We start from the raw sequence: 16,466 nt of genomic DNA, 5'->3' as shown, positions 1-16,466 counted from the left end.
TTACTAATAAGAAAAATGAAAAAGAAATAATAAGTCCATAAATCGATCCCGTCGTTTGTAAACGATATAACTTTTGCGCAAACCAATTATTTTACGCTTTTTGGGATTTTTTTTTTTTTTTTTTTTTTTTACAAAAAATATGTAGCAGAATACAAATTGGCCTAAACTGATAAAAAAAATGAGATTTTTTTATTTTTTTTTTTATTGGGAATGTCATATAGCAGAAAGTAGAAAATATTGGTGTTTTTTTTTAAATTGACGCTTATTTTTTTGTTTATAGCGCAATGAATAAAAATCGCAGAGGTGATCAAATACCACCAAAAGAAATCTCTATTTGTGGGGAAAAAAAGGACATCAATTTTATTTGGGTACAGCGTCGCACGACGGCGCAATTGTCAGTTAAAGCAACGCAGTGCCGAATCGTAAAAAATGGCCTGGTCATTAGGGGGGTAAAACCTTCCGGGGCTGAAGTGGTTAATCAGCCACAGAACCTGGTTTAAAGGGATGAGGTGGCAACCCTTGGGGGGGGGGGAGGGCAGTGCAGGGAAAAAGTTGGGCAAAGTTTGTAAACTTTTGCAAACTTCTGCTTTGTTCTATTGGAGGGTGCAGACAGGATACAATGACGTCATACACTGCACCCCCTCTATGCACCTACCCCGCCCCCATCCCCTGCACACTCGGCTCCTCCCACACACACTAGAACTAGCCCGGTGGAGTGGGCGGGGCTGCTAGTAGTTGTCTCGCGCTGTGATTGGCGGAGGGTCGCCATGGTGACCGAACGCTGACCCAGCGCTGTGCGGGGAGAAGTTTTCAACTCCGTCCGGCGGTGATCAGCGGAGAACAATGAGCGATCCCGAGCAACCCCCGCCGGTCCCCGGGGACACCCCGAAATATCAGCTGAGCCTGGAGATCCGGAGGAGGAATGTGTTCGTCACCCAACTGGAGGAGAGCAGGTCAGACCCCCCCTTCATCTACACTGATATCCCCCCCCCAATAATATCACTGATACCCCCCCCCCCAATAATATCACTGATACCCCCCCAATTATATCACTGATATCCCCCCCCCCCATAATATCACTGATACCCCCCCAATAATATCACTGATATCCCCCCCAATTATATCACTGATATCCCCCCCAATTATATCACTGATATCCCCCCCCCATAATATCACTGATACCCCCCCAATAATATCACTGATACCCCCCCAATAATATCACTGATACCCCCCCAATTATATCACTGATATCCCCCCCCCCAATAATATCACTAATATCCCCCCCCAATAATATCACTGATATCCCCCCCAATTATATCACTGATATCCCCCCCCCCAATAATATCACTAATATCCCCCCCAATAATATCACTGATATCCCCCCCCTTTATATCACTGATACCCCCCCCCCAATAATATCACTGATACCCCCCCAATTATATCACTGATATCCCCCCCCCATAATATCACTGATACCCCCCCAATAATATCACTGATACCCCCCCAATAATATCACTGATACCCCCCCAATTATATCACTGATATCCCCCCCAATTATATCACTGATATCCCCCCCCCCCAATAATATCACTAATATCCCCCCCAATAATATCACTGATATCCCCCCCCTTTATATCACTGATACCCCCCCCCCCAATAATATCACTGATATCCCCCCCCCAATAATATCATTGATATCCCCCCCAATAATATCACTGATATCCCCCCCCATAATATCACTGATATCCCCCCCCCCTTTATATCACTGATACCCCCCCCAATAATATCACTGATACCCCCCCCAATTATATCACTAATACCCCCCCCAATAATATCACTGATACCCCCCCCCCCCAATAATATCACTGATATCCCCCCCAATAATATCACTGATACCCCCCCCCAATAATATCACTGATACCCCCCCCCCAATAATATCACTGATATCCCGCCCAATAATATCACTGATACCCCCCCCCCAATAATATCACTGATACCCCCCCAATTATATCACTAATACCCCCCCCCCAATAATATCACTGATATCCCCCCCCCCAATAATATCACTGATATCCCCCCCCCAATAATATCACTGATATCCCCCCCCCCAATAATATCACTGATACCCCCCCATTAATATCACTGATACCCCCCCCTTTATATCACTGATACCCCCCCCAATTATATCACTAATACCCCCCCCCAATAATATCACTGATACCCCCCCCCCAATAATATCACTGATATCCCCCCCAATAATATCACTGATACCCCCCCCCCAATAATATCACTGATACCCCCCCCCCCCAATAATATCACTGATACCCCCCCCCCCAATTATATCACTAATACCCCCCCCCCAATAATATCACTGATATCCCCCCCAATTATATCACTAATACCCCCCCCAATAATATCACTGATATCCCCCCCAATTATATCACTAATACCCCCCCCCCAATAATATCACTGATATCTCCCCCCTTCATCTCCACTGATACCCCCCCCCAATTATATCACTAATACCCCCCCCCAATAATATCACTGATATCTCCCCCCTTCATCTCCACTGATATCCCCCCCCCCCCCAATTATATCACTGATATCCCCCCCCCCAATTATATCACTGATATCCCCCCCCCAATTATATCACTAATATCCCCCCCCCCAATTATATCACTGATATCTCCCCTATCACCTCCAGTTTTATCACTGATATCTCCTCCATCACCCCAAATAATTCCCTTCATCACCTCCAGTTACACCCCCTATCACCCCAAAATAATTCCCACCATCACCCCCCAATTATATCCCCCACCACCCCCAAACATTTCCCCTATCACCTCCAATTACATCCCTCCATCACCCCCAGTTATATTCCCTATCACCCCCCCCCCCCCCCCACAATATCCCCCATCACCACACCATAGTGCATTGAATGTGCCAAATAACAAGTGTTACTATAGTTAGGACAAACTCTCTTTTGGTGTAGAGAGAGAGAATGTGGCTCAGACAGATTTTGAAAGTCTCTCATGGTTTCTAAAAATGGTCCATTGTGCACCAAATACGAGTTCCAGACATTTCCATGAATTTGGTGAATTCTATTAGAATATTAGAACGCATGAGAGAAACTTTTATAAAATCTGCCTGAGCCAATCATTGTGAATTCCAGGGATAATGTTATCACAACCCAGATAAAGAGAGTGTCAGGCTCAACCAGAGGATGGCAGTACTGAGCACATCATTTGGGATATGTATGTGTATGTGTACTGTATGTGTGTGTGTATGTATATAGGGGTGTGTAGGTGTGTGTATGTGTGTGTATGTATATAGGGGTGTGTGTGTACTGTATGTGTGTGTGTTTGCAGTGCTTTAAGTGGCCCAAAAGAGGTGTCGGTACTCTATTATAGCCTATAAATTTTGTCATCCCCCCCCCCAACCCCACATCAGGGTCCCCACAGAGCACCCCCCCTGGCCTGGGCTGGGACTTCGGAGAAGGGGGACTCACTGGTGGTGACTGGTCTGGCTCTGGAGTGGGAAATATTCTTGGGGGGGGGGGGGGGGGCAATTGAGGGCGCAGATGTCCAAAATGAGCGTACGCTAAGGCGCACGGAGAGGTGGCGGTATGCTCATGAGCCATATTTGGAAGTGGCGGTACTGAGTACCAGTGCATACCGACCCACTTAAAGCACTGTGTGTATGTATGTGTGTATATATATATGTGTGTGTGTGTATGTGTGTGTATATATATATGTGTGTATGTGTGTGTGTATGTGTGTGTATATATATATGTGTGTATGTGAGTGTGTGTATATGTATGTGTGTGTATGTGTGTGTATATATATATATATATATGTGTGTATGTGAGTATGTATGTGTGTGTGTATATGTGTATATGTATGTGTGTGTGTATGTGTGTGTGTGTGTGTATATGTGTATATGTATGTGTGTGTATGTGTGTGTATATATATATATATATATATGTGTGTATGTGAGTATGTATGTGTGTGTGTATATGTGTGTGTGTATGTATGTGTGTGTATATGTGTATATGTATGTGTGTGTATGTGAGTATATATATATATGTGTGTGTATATGTATGTGTGTATATGTATATATGTGTGTGTGTGTGTGTGTGTGTGTGTATATGTATGTGTGTATATGTATGTGTGTGTGTGTTGGGGGGGCGCCAGGCCAGCTACAAATAAGCACATTGGCTTTTTTATGATGCGGGTTCAGCAGGTGTGGGCAGAGAGCCCGGAAAGTGTCGGTGACTCCGGGCTGATATTCCATCTCTGCAGGGCAATGTTCTCAGGAGTCCCTGTCAATGTTCAAACTTTGTTTTTCAGGGAAGACGAGGATGAAGATGTCACACAAATCCCCATAATAAAAGAGGTGAGTGCGGGGGACTTCACCATGAGTGCTGGGGAGGGGGTGCCTGTAACGGCCACTGTTGATCTCCTCCTGAAATTGTTATCTGTCAGTGCAGGCATATGCGCAGAATGATTGGAAATTGTCTGCACATCCCCTGTTGTCCCCCGCATCCACTTATATCTGATACAAATTTCCTGCTTGAGTTTAGGCTGCTGGGAAGATTTTGGACACCAGTAAAAACACTCTGCAGAAGACGCTGGTCCTGAAAAAAGAGGTGGAATACGATCGCATCAGCCAGGAACTGGTTTGCAAAAGGCAGGAGTTCAGCGAGCGCATGCGGGAGCTGGAGGCGCGGAGGGAGGAGTTTAAGCTGAAAGAGAAAGAGGTGAGGAAACTGCAGAATGGATCATCAGATTATTTTCTGCCAGCTGAGCTCAGCACAGACCAAACAATCTGATTGTACTATCTGCTAACTGGTTGGGCCCTGAAAGCTAGGGCTCATTACATCACAGGGGTCGCTGTTTATCATTTTGACCCCTGCACTCCATACATGACATACATCTGACCCCTGCCCTCTGTACAGTACATACATCTGACCCCTGCACTCTGTACAGTACATACATCTGACCCATGCACTCTGTACAGTACATACACCTGACCCCTGCACTCTGCACAGTACATACACCTGACCCCTGCACTCTGTACAGTACATACACCTGACCCCTGCACTCTGTACAGTACATACATCTGACCCCTGCACTCTGTACAGTACATACATCTGACCCATGCACTCTGTACAGTACATACATCTGACCCCTGCACTCTGTACATCACATACTGCTGACCCCTGAACTTTGTACATTACATATACCTTACCACTGAACTTTGTGCTTTACCCACTCCTGACCCTACACCTTGTACATTTCATTCTTCTGACCCCCGCACTGTGTATATTATTACTACTTCACTCTGTGCATCACATACTTCTGACCCCTTCATTCTGTACATTACATACTGCTGACCCCTTCATTCTGTACATTACATACTGCTGACCCCTACACTCTGTGCATTACATACTGCTGACCCCTACACTCTGTGCATTACATACTGCTGACCCCTGAACTCTGTGCATTACATACTTCTAAACCCTGCACCCTGTACATTAAATACTACTGGCCCCTTCACTCTGTACATTACATACTGATGACCCCTGCACTCTGTACATCACATACTTCTGACCCCCTGCACTCTGTACATCACATATTTCTGACGCCTTCACTCTGTACATTACATACTGCTGACACTGGTACTCTGTACATTATTGCTGACCCCTGAACTTTGTACATTATATACACCTTACCCCTGCACTTTGTGCTTTACCCACTCCTGACCCCTACACTGTATACATTACATACACCTGACCTGACCCCTGCACTCTGTGTGTTACCTTCTCTTGACCTTTGCACTCTGTACAATACATACTTCTGGCCCCTGCACTTTGTATATTACATACTGCTAACCCTTTAGCTCTGCACATTATATACACCTGAACCTGCACTCTATGCCTTACAAACTTCTGACCCCTGCACTCTATAAATTACATACTTCTGACCCCCAATACTTTGTATATTACATACTACTGACCCCTGTACTTTGTATATTACATACTACTGACCCCTGCACTCTGTACGTACTGCTAACCCATTCACTCTTTACATTACATATTTCTGACCCCTGCACTTTGTATATTACATATTGCTGACCCTTTAACTCATTATGTAAACCTGATGCCTGCACTCTACACATTACAAACTTCTGACCCCTGCACTTTGTACATTATATGCACTTGACCACCGAACTATGTACAATACATACTCCTGACCCCTGCACTCTATTCATTACCCAATCCTGACCCCTGCACTTTGTATATTGCGTATTGCTGACCCTTTAACTCATTATATAAACCTGACGCCTGCACTCTACACATTACAAACTTCTGACCCCTACACTTTGTACATTATATGCACTTGACCACCGAACTATGTACAATACATACTCCTGACCCCTGCACTCTATTCATAACCCACCCTTGACCCCTGCATTCTGTACATTATATATACATCTGACCCCTGAAATCTGTACATTATATACACCTGACCCCTGAAATCTGTACATTACATACACTTGACCCCTGCACTCTATTCATTACCGGCTCCTGACCCCTACACTCTGTACATTATATACACCTATACATTACATACTCCTGACCCCTGCACTCTATTCATTATCCGCTCCTGACCCCTACACTCTGTACATTATATACACCTATACATTACATACTCCTGACCCCTGCACTCTATTCATTACCGGCTCCTGACCCCTACACTCTGTACATTATATACACCTATACATTACATACTCCTGACCCCTGCACTCTATTCATTATCCGCTCCTGACCCCTACACTCTGTACATTATATACACCTGTACATTACATACTCCTGACCCCTACACTCTGTACATTATATACACCTGTACATTACATACTCCTGACCCCTACACTCTGTACATTATATACACCTATACATTACATACTCCTGACCCCTACACTCTATTCATTATCCGCTCCTGACCCCTACACTCTGTACATTACATACTCCTGACCCCTGCACTCTATTCATTTCCCATTCCTGACCTCTTTACTCTTTACATTACATACTGCTGAACTCTAAACTCTGTGCATTACCCACTCATGACCCCTGCACTGAGCTGTCCTAGACAGAACCAGCTTCTGATCATGTGACCATTGTGACAGCCAATCACAGAGGAACTCTAGATGAGCCCCCTGGCCGTGGCTATACACCCTTTCTAGCAATCTTTGCAATAAATTACAGGGATTTTCAGTTCTCACACATTGCAATACATGTTTAAGCTGGCTAACTACGTCACAGTGATCCCTCTATGGCCAGTCCCTACTCTGCTCTGCCAAATGCTAATCCTCCAGTGGACACAAAGCCAACACGTGGCAAAGGGACTCACATTGGAGGAGAGCCAACGGGTTCACGTCTGGCCACTGAGCTGCAATGCAACAGAAATAAGATATACCTGTCCTGTGCTCAGACCCCAGCAGCTCGTGATCCATCAGGTAATAAACAGGTGTGATCGCATGTTACCACTCGAATCTCTGGATGAATCCTCCGCACCCGGCTATTCACCCTTCCTGGCAAACTTTGCAATACAAAAACAGGGATTTTGCTAGGAAAGGTGAATAGCCGGGTGCGGAGGGTTCATCCAGAGATTCGAGTGGTAACATGCGATCACACCTGTTTATTACCTGATGGATCACGAGCTGCTGGGATCTGAGCACAGGTATATCTTATTTCAGCCAGTCGCAGAGGTCCCCCGATCGGCCAGTTCTTCCTGCTCCCCCCCCCCCCCCCCGGTTGAAAAGACCCTGTGTAAGGGATATCGGGGCGGGGTGGGAAGGTTAATGAATATATGATTATGGGGGGTGGGTCGATTGTTTTATTTTTCGATATTTCCAGGTTAGTGGGCATTTCTCTTTCATCTGATTGTTGGGAATAAGTCGCTGTGATGAAATCCTCCAGGAGGAGGAATAAAGAATCCGAAATTCTCACTAATCAGCAGGAAGCACTTAGGAATTCTCCCCCCCCCCCCCCCCAACTCCTGTTATCTTCACTTAAAGGGAAACTTCACTGGAAATATGTCCTTTGTGTCTGGTGCAGGGGAATGTACAGTCCATATATATATATATATATACAGATAATAGGAACCCTGTCTCTGCCCCCTCCATCAGATGATATGTACCCTGTCTCTGCCCCCTCCATTAGATGATAGGCACCCTGTCTCTGCCCCCTCCATCAGATGATAGGCACCCTGTCTCTGTCCCCTCCATCAGATGATATGTACCCTGTCTCTGCCCCTCCATCAGATGATATGTACCCTGTCTCTGCCCCCTCCATCAGATGATAGGTACCCTGTCTCTGCCCCCTCCATCAGATGATACATACCCTGTCTCTGCCCCCTCCATCAGATGATGGGTACCCTGTCTCTGCCCCCTCCATCAGATGATATGTACCCTGTCTCTGCCCCCTCCATCAGATGATGGGTACCCTGTCTCTGCCCCATCAGATGATAGGTACCCTGTCTCTGCCCCTCCATCAGACGATAGGTACCCTGTCTCTGCCCCCTCCATCAGATGATAGGTACCCTGTCTCTGCCCCATCAGATGATAGGTACCCTGTCTCTGCCCCCTCCATCAGGTGATGGGTACCCTGTGTCTGCCCCCTCCATCAGATGATAGGTGCCCTGTCTCTGCCCCCTCCATCAGATGATAGGCACCCTGTCTCTGCCCCCTCCATCTGATGATAGGCACCCTGTCTCTGCCCCTCCATCTGTTGATAGGCACCCTGTCTCTGCCCCTCCATAAGTTGATAGGCACCCTGTCTCTGCCCCCTCCATCAGATGATAGGCACCCTGTCTCTGCCCCCTCCATCAGATGATAGGCACCCTGTCTCTGCCCCCTCCATTAGATGATAGGCACCCTGTCTCTGCTCCCTCCATCAGATGATAGGTACCCTGCCTCTGCCCCCTCCATCAGATGATGGGTACCCTGTCTCTGCCCCCTCCATCAGATGATGGGTACCCTGTTTCTGCCCCCTCCATCAGATGATATGTACCCTGTCTCTGCCCCCTCCATCAGATGATATGTACCCTGTCTCTGCCCCCTCCATCAGATGATATGTACCCTGTCTCTGCCCCCTCCATTAGATGATAGGCACCCTGTCTCTGCCCCCTCCATCAGATGATAGGCACCCTGTCTCTGCCCCCTCCATCAGATGATAGGTACCCTGTCTCTGCCCCCTCCATCAGATGATATGTACCCTGTCTCTGCCCCCTCCATCAGATGATAGGTACCCTGTCTCTGCCCCCTCCATCAGATGATATGTACCCTGTCTCTGCCCCCTCCATCAGATGATATGTACCCTGTCTCTGCCCCCTCCATCAGATGATATGTACCCTGTCTCTGCCCCCTCCATTAGATGATAGGCACCCTGTCTCTGCCCCCTCCATCAGATGATAGGTACCCTGTCTCTGCCCCCTCCATCAGATGATAGGTACCCTGTCTCTGCCCCCTCCATCAGATGATAGGTACCCTGTCTCTGCCCCCTCCATCAGGTGATGGGTACCCTGTCTCTGCCCCCTCCATCAGATGATAGGTGCCCTGTCTCTGCCCCCTCCATCAGATGATAGGCACCCTGTCTCTGCCCCCTCCATCTGATGATAGGCACCCTGTCTCTGCCCCTCCATCTGTTGATAGGCACCCTGTCTCTGCCCCTCCATAAGTTGATAGGCACCCTGTCTCTGCCCCCTCCATCAGATGATAGGCACCCTGTCTCTGCCCCCTCCATCAGATGATAGGCACCCTGTCTCTGCCCCCTCCATTAGATGATAGGCACCCTGTCTCTGCTCCCTCCATCAGATGATGGGTACCCTGTCTCTGCCCCCTCCATCAGATGATGGGTACCCTGTTTCTGCCCCCTCCATCAGATTATATGTACCCTGTCTCTGCCCCTTCCATCAGATGATGGGTACCCTGTCTTTACCCCCTTCATCAGATGATGGGTACTCTGTCTCTGCCCCCTCCATCAGATGATATGTTCCCTGTCTCTGCCCCCTCCATCAGATGATATGTACCCTGTCTCTGCCCCCTTCATCAGATGATGGGTACCCTGTCTCTGCCCCCTCCATCAGATGATATGTACCCTGTCTCTGCCCCCTCCATCAGATTATATGTACCCTGTCTCTGCCCCCTCCATCAGATGATGGGTACCCTGTCTCTGCCCCCTCCATCAGATGATATGTACCCTGTCTCTGCCCCCTCCATCAGATTATATGTATCCTGTCTCTGCCCCCTCCATCAGATGATAGGAACGCTGTCTCTGCCCCCTCCATCAGATGATAGATACTCTGTCTCTGCCCCTTCATTGGATTACAGGCAACTTGTTCCTGCCCCTCCATCAGATGATAGGCACCCTGTCTCTGTCCCCTCCATCAGATGATAGGCACCCTGTCTATAATAGAGGGGGCAGAGATCTGAATATCCTCATTGGCAGAAGCCTTGTATCCCCTTGCCATGGCAATAGTCAGGTGGTGGAGAGCTGACTGGTACTTCAGTGAGCAGTTTTGGTTGTATGGCAGGGGAGAGGAGAATAGAAGGGAGGATAGCAGAGTAATCATACATTACATGTGTAGGTGTAACAAAAATAGCAGCAAACAACCGTCTTCAGCATGTTTCTAACCAAGAAAATGGTCGTGCTCCGTTCCGGTACATGACGATGTCACACGCCAAAGCTCCACCCTACGTGTTTTGTCATCAGAAGACGTCATCAGGGGTGTTAAGGGATCAGTGTCCAGCCCTTGGTTCTGCTTTCAATTTATATGCAAACCTTGACTTTTCTTGTGAAAGTCAAGCTTGGTTACACCTACTTCTGCCACCTAAAGCTCCCTGTTGGTTTTGTATTGTGAAGGGTGACTTCTTTTACCAGCAGTGGGGCCCAAAAGGCAGGAACGAGCTCAACTGTGAAAAGGCTTTTATATATATAATATTATACTTTCCTCTTTCTACTGATGGACTTGGTTTTCCCAGGCTAGTGATGGATTTACTTAATAGGAATCTACTTTAAACCCGTCTCTATTTTGTATTGCCACCCGTAACTCTTCCTGAATTCCTATTCTGCAGTATGGAGAGAAAGCTGCGAAGTTTGAAAAGTTCCTAAAGGACAGCGAAGCCAAACAGCGGCGGGCGATGGTGAGATACCAAGCCGAGTCCCGGCAGAACGATGTGCGCAAAACTGAGATCCAACAACTGGCAGAGCGTCTGGAAGAAAAGAGAGTCAGGTAGGCTGCCCTGTGCAACACATAAGGGGGCGGGGCTACGGCACACTTACCTGGGATGGGTCCATGGCTTTATCCTCCTTCTGGATGGTCATATCTAGTCATGTGACTTCCCAGAACAATAAAAGGCCATGGTGGAAATAACGCAGATATAGTGGCCATGATAGGTTGGTGGCTTTGTCCTCATGAAGGACCCCCCCCCCCCCAACTTCTGTTACCCTCTCTCCCCCACTCCTGTAATCCCCCCTCCCTCTTCACACCAACCCTTCCCCCAACTCCTGTAACCCCCCCCTCTTCACACTTACCCTTCCTTCGACTCCTTTAACCCCCCCTCCTCCACACCTACCCTTCCTTCAACCCTCCCCCCTCCACACCTACCCTTCCTCCGCCTCCTGTAACCCCCACACCTACCCTTCCCCCACTCCTTTAATCCCCCCCTCCACACTTACCCTTCCTCCAGCTCCTTCAACCCTCCCCCCTCCACACCTACCCTTCCTCCAACTCCTTCAACCCCCCCCCCCCCACACCTACCCTTCCTCCAACTCCTTCAACCCTCCACACCTACCCTTCCTCCAGCTCCTTCAACCCTCCCCCCTCCACACTTACCCTTCCTCCAGCTCCTTCAACCCTCCCCCCTCCACACCTACCCTTCCTACAGCTCCTTCAACCCTCCCCCCTCCACACCTACCCTTCCTCTGTCTCCTGTAACCCCCCACCTCCACACCTAACCTTCCCCCACTCCTGTAATCCCCCCCCTCCACACCTACCCTTCCCCCAACTCCTGTAATCCCCCCTCCCTCTTCACACCAACCCTTCCCCCAACTCCTGTAACCCCCCCCCCTCTTCACACCAACCCTTCCCCCAACTCCTGTAACCCCCCCCTCTTCACACTTACCCTTCCTTCAACTCCTTTAACCCCCCCTCCTCCACACCTACCCTTCCTTCAACCCTCCCCCATCCACACCTACCCTTCCTCTGTCTCCTGTAACCCTCCCCCTTCCACACCTACCCTTCCTCCAACTCCTTCAACCCCCCCCCCCCACACCTACCCTTCCTCCAACTCCTTCAACCCTCCCCCCTCCACACCTACCCTTCCTCTGTCTTCTGTAACCCCCACCTCCACACCTAACCTTCTCCCACTCCTGTAATCCTCCCCCCTCCACACCTACCCTTCCTCCAACTCCTTCAACCCTCCCCCTCCACACCTATCCCTCCTCCACCTCCTGTAACCCCCCCCCCCCCCCCCACACCTACCCTTCCTCCAACTCCTGTAACACCTCCTCCACACCTACCCTTTCCCCAGCCCATTTACCTATCCTTGCCTACCCTTCCCCTCAACCTCATACCTACCTCCCCAATAAAACATTTCTATAACCCTAAATTCACACCTACCCTCAACCCCAAACTCTTATACCCCTACCCAAACTCCTATAACCCCTCCCTCCACATCAACCCCTTCCCCCAACTCTTATATACCCTATCTACCTACCTACCCTTACCCCAACCTCATACCTACCCCCCCCAACTCTTATATACCCTATCTACCTACCTACCCTTACCCCAACCTCATACCTACCCCCCCCCCACCTAAGAAAAAAAAATATTCTGTAATCCTCCATTCATACCTTTAATCTCAAACTCTTATACCCCAACTCCAGCTCCTATAACCCCAACTCCCCCCTCCAAATCTCTCCAACTATTGAAACTCCTCCTCCATACCTACCTACATCAACTCCTATAACTTCTCCTCCACACCCCCAATTCTTATAATCCCTCCTCCACACCCACTCCTTCCCCCCACCTCCTCAATTCCTTCTATGCTTACCCTCAACCTTCTGTGCACTTACCCTCAAGCCCGATTTTCTATAACCTTACCCCCAGCTCTTATAACCCCTCCCTCTCAAATCCTCTACCCCTCCTCCACACCCTTCCTCCCTATAACTCCTCCATAGCCCCCCCCCCCCCTTAACAACTTCTATACCCCTCATCACGCCTAAGCCCAAAAATCTTATACCACCCTCCTCCACACCTGCCATTTACCCTCCAGATACTACAAGTTCTCCATAACTACCCCTCCCCCCACCACCACAACTCTTATAACCCCTCCGGCTTGCACAATGCATTCCCCTCCAATAGAAGCCATTTATCTGCACCGTTACGGCAATGATGACAACGAGGGAACGTGGATCTGGTTTGGTGAGCCCTATGGGGCTCTGGGTGGAGTCACCGCCTCTTCTACCCCTCCCCCTACCTCATTGACTATCTGCAGTGAGGACATTGATGGGAAATCTCCGGGCGGCAATCAGGAATAATAGAAAATCTTTTCTCCTATAGGCAGCAGGCGCTCCATGAACGGGTGAGGAGGAATAAGATCTACGAAGAGTTCTTGTTGAAGATGGTGGAGAAAGTTCCGGACAGTAAGTGATCGATCCTAAATCTCCCCAATCTCTTCTTCCCTCCTCTCCATTGTAATCCCAGACTGAGCCAGGCAACTAGCATTTTCAGAAGTAGGTAAGCCATCGCAGCTAGACATGTGCAGAAAAAAAATTTGTTTCGATTCATTACCTAAATAATTTTGTTTATTCGTTTTCGAATTTGATTGGAATTTTCTGAATTCAGTTGAATTGAATTTGTAAAATTTGAATCGGCATTGGAATTACCATTCAACTTTCAATTCAAATTATTCCATTTGAAATTAGAATTTCGGAAGACAGTTATATTCTTTCTTTTTTATTCTATTCCAGTCTATTGTTTTTCTATTCAATTTTTTTTTATTTTCTATTATAATTTATTATTTTCTAGTCCTTTTCTATATTTTTTTCTGTTCTGTTTTAATCTATTCTATTCTTTTCTATTCCATTCTAATTTTTTATATTCTATAGTTTTTTTTCTATTCTATTCCTTTAATTTCTATAATATTATATTTTATTCTATTCTAATCTATTCTATTCAAATTCAAATGCCTTCCAATCGAAACTTGAATTTTGGAAGACAGTTATATTTTTTCTATTTTATTCTATTCTAGCTTATTGTTTTATTGTTATACTGTTTTATGTTAGAAAATAATAGAAAATAATGAATATAATTGAATATAAAAAATAATAGAATAGAAAATATATTCTATTATATTCATTATTTTCTATTCTACTTCTTTATTTTCTATTATATTTTATTCTTTTCTAATCTATGTTATTCAAATTCTATTTTATTCTATTTGAAATTAGAGTTTTGGAAGACATTTATACTCTATTTTATTCTATTCTAGTCTATTGTTTTTCTATTCTATTTTTCTATTTTCTATTATATTTTCTATTCTATTATTTTTTTATATTCTATTCTTTTTTTATATTATATTTTATTCTATTTTCTATTATTTTCTATTCTGTTTTACACTTTTCTATTCTATTGATTTTTTTTCTATTCTATTCTTTTCTTTTAATTTCTATTATATTTATTATTTTCTATTATATTTATTATTTTCTATTATACTTCTTTATTTTCTATTATATTTTATTCTATTCCAATCTATTTTATTCAAATTCTAAATCATTCTATTTGAAATTAGAGTTTTGGAAGACATTTATACTCTTTCTATTTTATTTTAGTCTATTGTTTTTCTATTGTATTCTTTTAATTTCTATTATATTTTATTATTTACTGTTCTATTTCTTTATTTTCTATCATATTTTACTCTATACTAATCTATTCTATTCAAATTATTCCATTTGAAATTTGAATTTCGGAAGTCAGTTATATTCTTTCTATTTTATTCTATTCTAGTCTATTGTTTTTCTATTCAATTTTTTTTATTTTCTATTAAATTTTATTATTTTCTAGTCCTTTTCTCTATTTTATTCTGTTCTGTTTTAATCTATTCTATTCTTTTCTATTCCATTCTAATTTTTTATATTCTATTGTTTTTTTTTCTATTCTATTCCTTTAATTTCTATAATATTATATTTTATTCTATTCAAATTCAAATGCATTCCAATCGAAACTTGAATTTTGGAAGACAGTTATATTCTTTCTATTTTATTCTATTCTAGCTTATTGTTTTATTGTTATACTGTTTTATGTTAGAAAATAATAGAAAATAATGAATATAATTGAATATAAAAAATAATAGAATAGAAAATATATTCTATTATATTCATTATTTTCTATTCTACTTCTTTATTTTCTATTATATTTTATTCTTTTCTAATCTATGTTATTCAAATTCTGCTTTTTTCTATTTGAAATTAGAGTTTTGGAAGACAGTTATACTCTATTTTATTTTATTCTAGTCTATTGTTTTTCTATTCTATTTTTCTATTTTCTATTCTATTATTTTTTTTCTATTCTATTCTTTTTTTATATTATATTTTATTCTATTTTCTATTATTTTCTATTCTGTTTTACACTTTTCTATTCTTTTCTATTCTATTGATTTTTTTCTATTCTATTCTTTTAATTTCTATTATATTTATTATTTTCTATTATACTTCTTTATTTTCTATTATATTTTATTCTATTCCAATCTATTTTATTCAAATTCTAAATCATTCTATTTGAAATTAGAGTTTTGGAAGACATTTATACTCTATTTTATTTTATTCTAGTCTATTGTTTTTCTATTGTATTCTTTTAATTTCTATTATATTTTATTATTTACTGTTCTATTTCTTTTCTATTATGTTTTATTCTTTTCTATTTTTTTTCTATTCTATTTCTTTATTTACTATTATATTTTATTATATTCTTTTATTTTCTATTCTCTTTTAGGTTTTGTTCTATTCTATTCTTTTCTATTATATTCCTTTATTTTCTATTCTATTTCATTGTATTCTTATTTTTTCATTTGTTCAACTACGATTCAAATTCAAACTTCGGCTGAATTTCGTTTTATTTCGGATTCTTTTAAATTCATTACTATCCAAATTTCCGAATAACGAAAAATGTGTCCGAATGTCTGCACATATCTAATAGCAGCCTCCAAGATTTTGAACCTCTAGAGGCTGTCACGAGTCAGTTAATTCTGAAAGGCAACGAATAGCATTTTATTAATATTTAGTCAGGAGTAAAATTTAAAATTTTTTTATTTTTTCAAAATTTTTTTTTTTCTAACCAGGTAGACATGAAATATTTCAGGGGAATGGTTTTGTAATCTCATTTTCAGCCAGCAGCTTTAGCTTC

At 43.9% G+C, this 16,466-nt stretch overlaps 1 protein-coding gene across 1 annotated transcript in view; it reads left to right on the top strand.

The window, feature by feature from the left end:
* Positions 1-749: 749 nt before the first annotated feature.
* Positions 750-16,466, top strand: part of LOC309569784 (coiled-coil domain-containing protein 42 homolog) — a 35,354-nt gene continuing 19,637 nt past the window's right edge. The window contains exons 1-5 of the mRNA XM_082275785.1: positions 750-953; positions 4,350-4,395; positions 4,583-4,759; positions 11,137-11,294; positions 13,626-13,708. Coding sequence (XP_082131911.1) covers positions 844-953; positions 4,350-4,395; positions 4,583-4,759; positions 11,137-11,294; positions 13,626-13,708 — 574 coding nt within the window. The 5' untranslated portion in view covers positions 750-843. The remainder of the gene's footprint in view (positions 954-4,349; positions 4,396-4,582; positions 4,760-11,136; positions 11,295-13,625; positions 13,709-16,466) is intronic.

Source organism: Pelophylax lessonae (genome assembly GCF_965119305.1).
Source record: "Pelophylax lessonae genome assembly, chromosome: 13".
NCBI lineage: Eukaryota > Metazoa > Chordata > Amphibia > Anura > Ranidae > Pelophylax > Pelophylax lessonae.
Note: the sequence above shows the minus strand (reverse complement) of the source record. Positions and strands in the feature narration are given on the sequence as shown.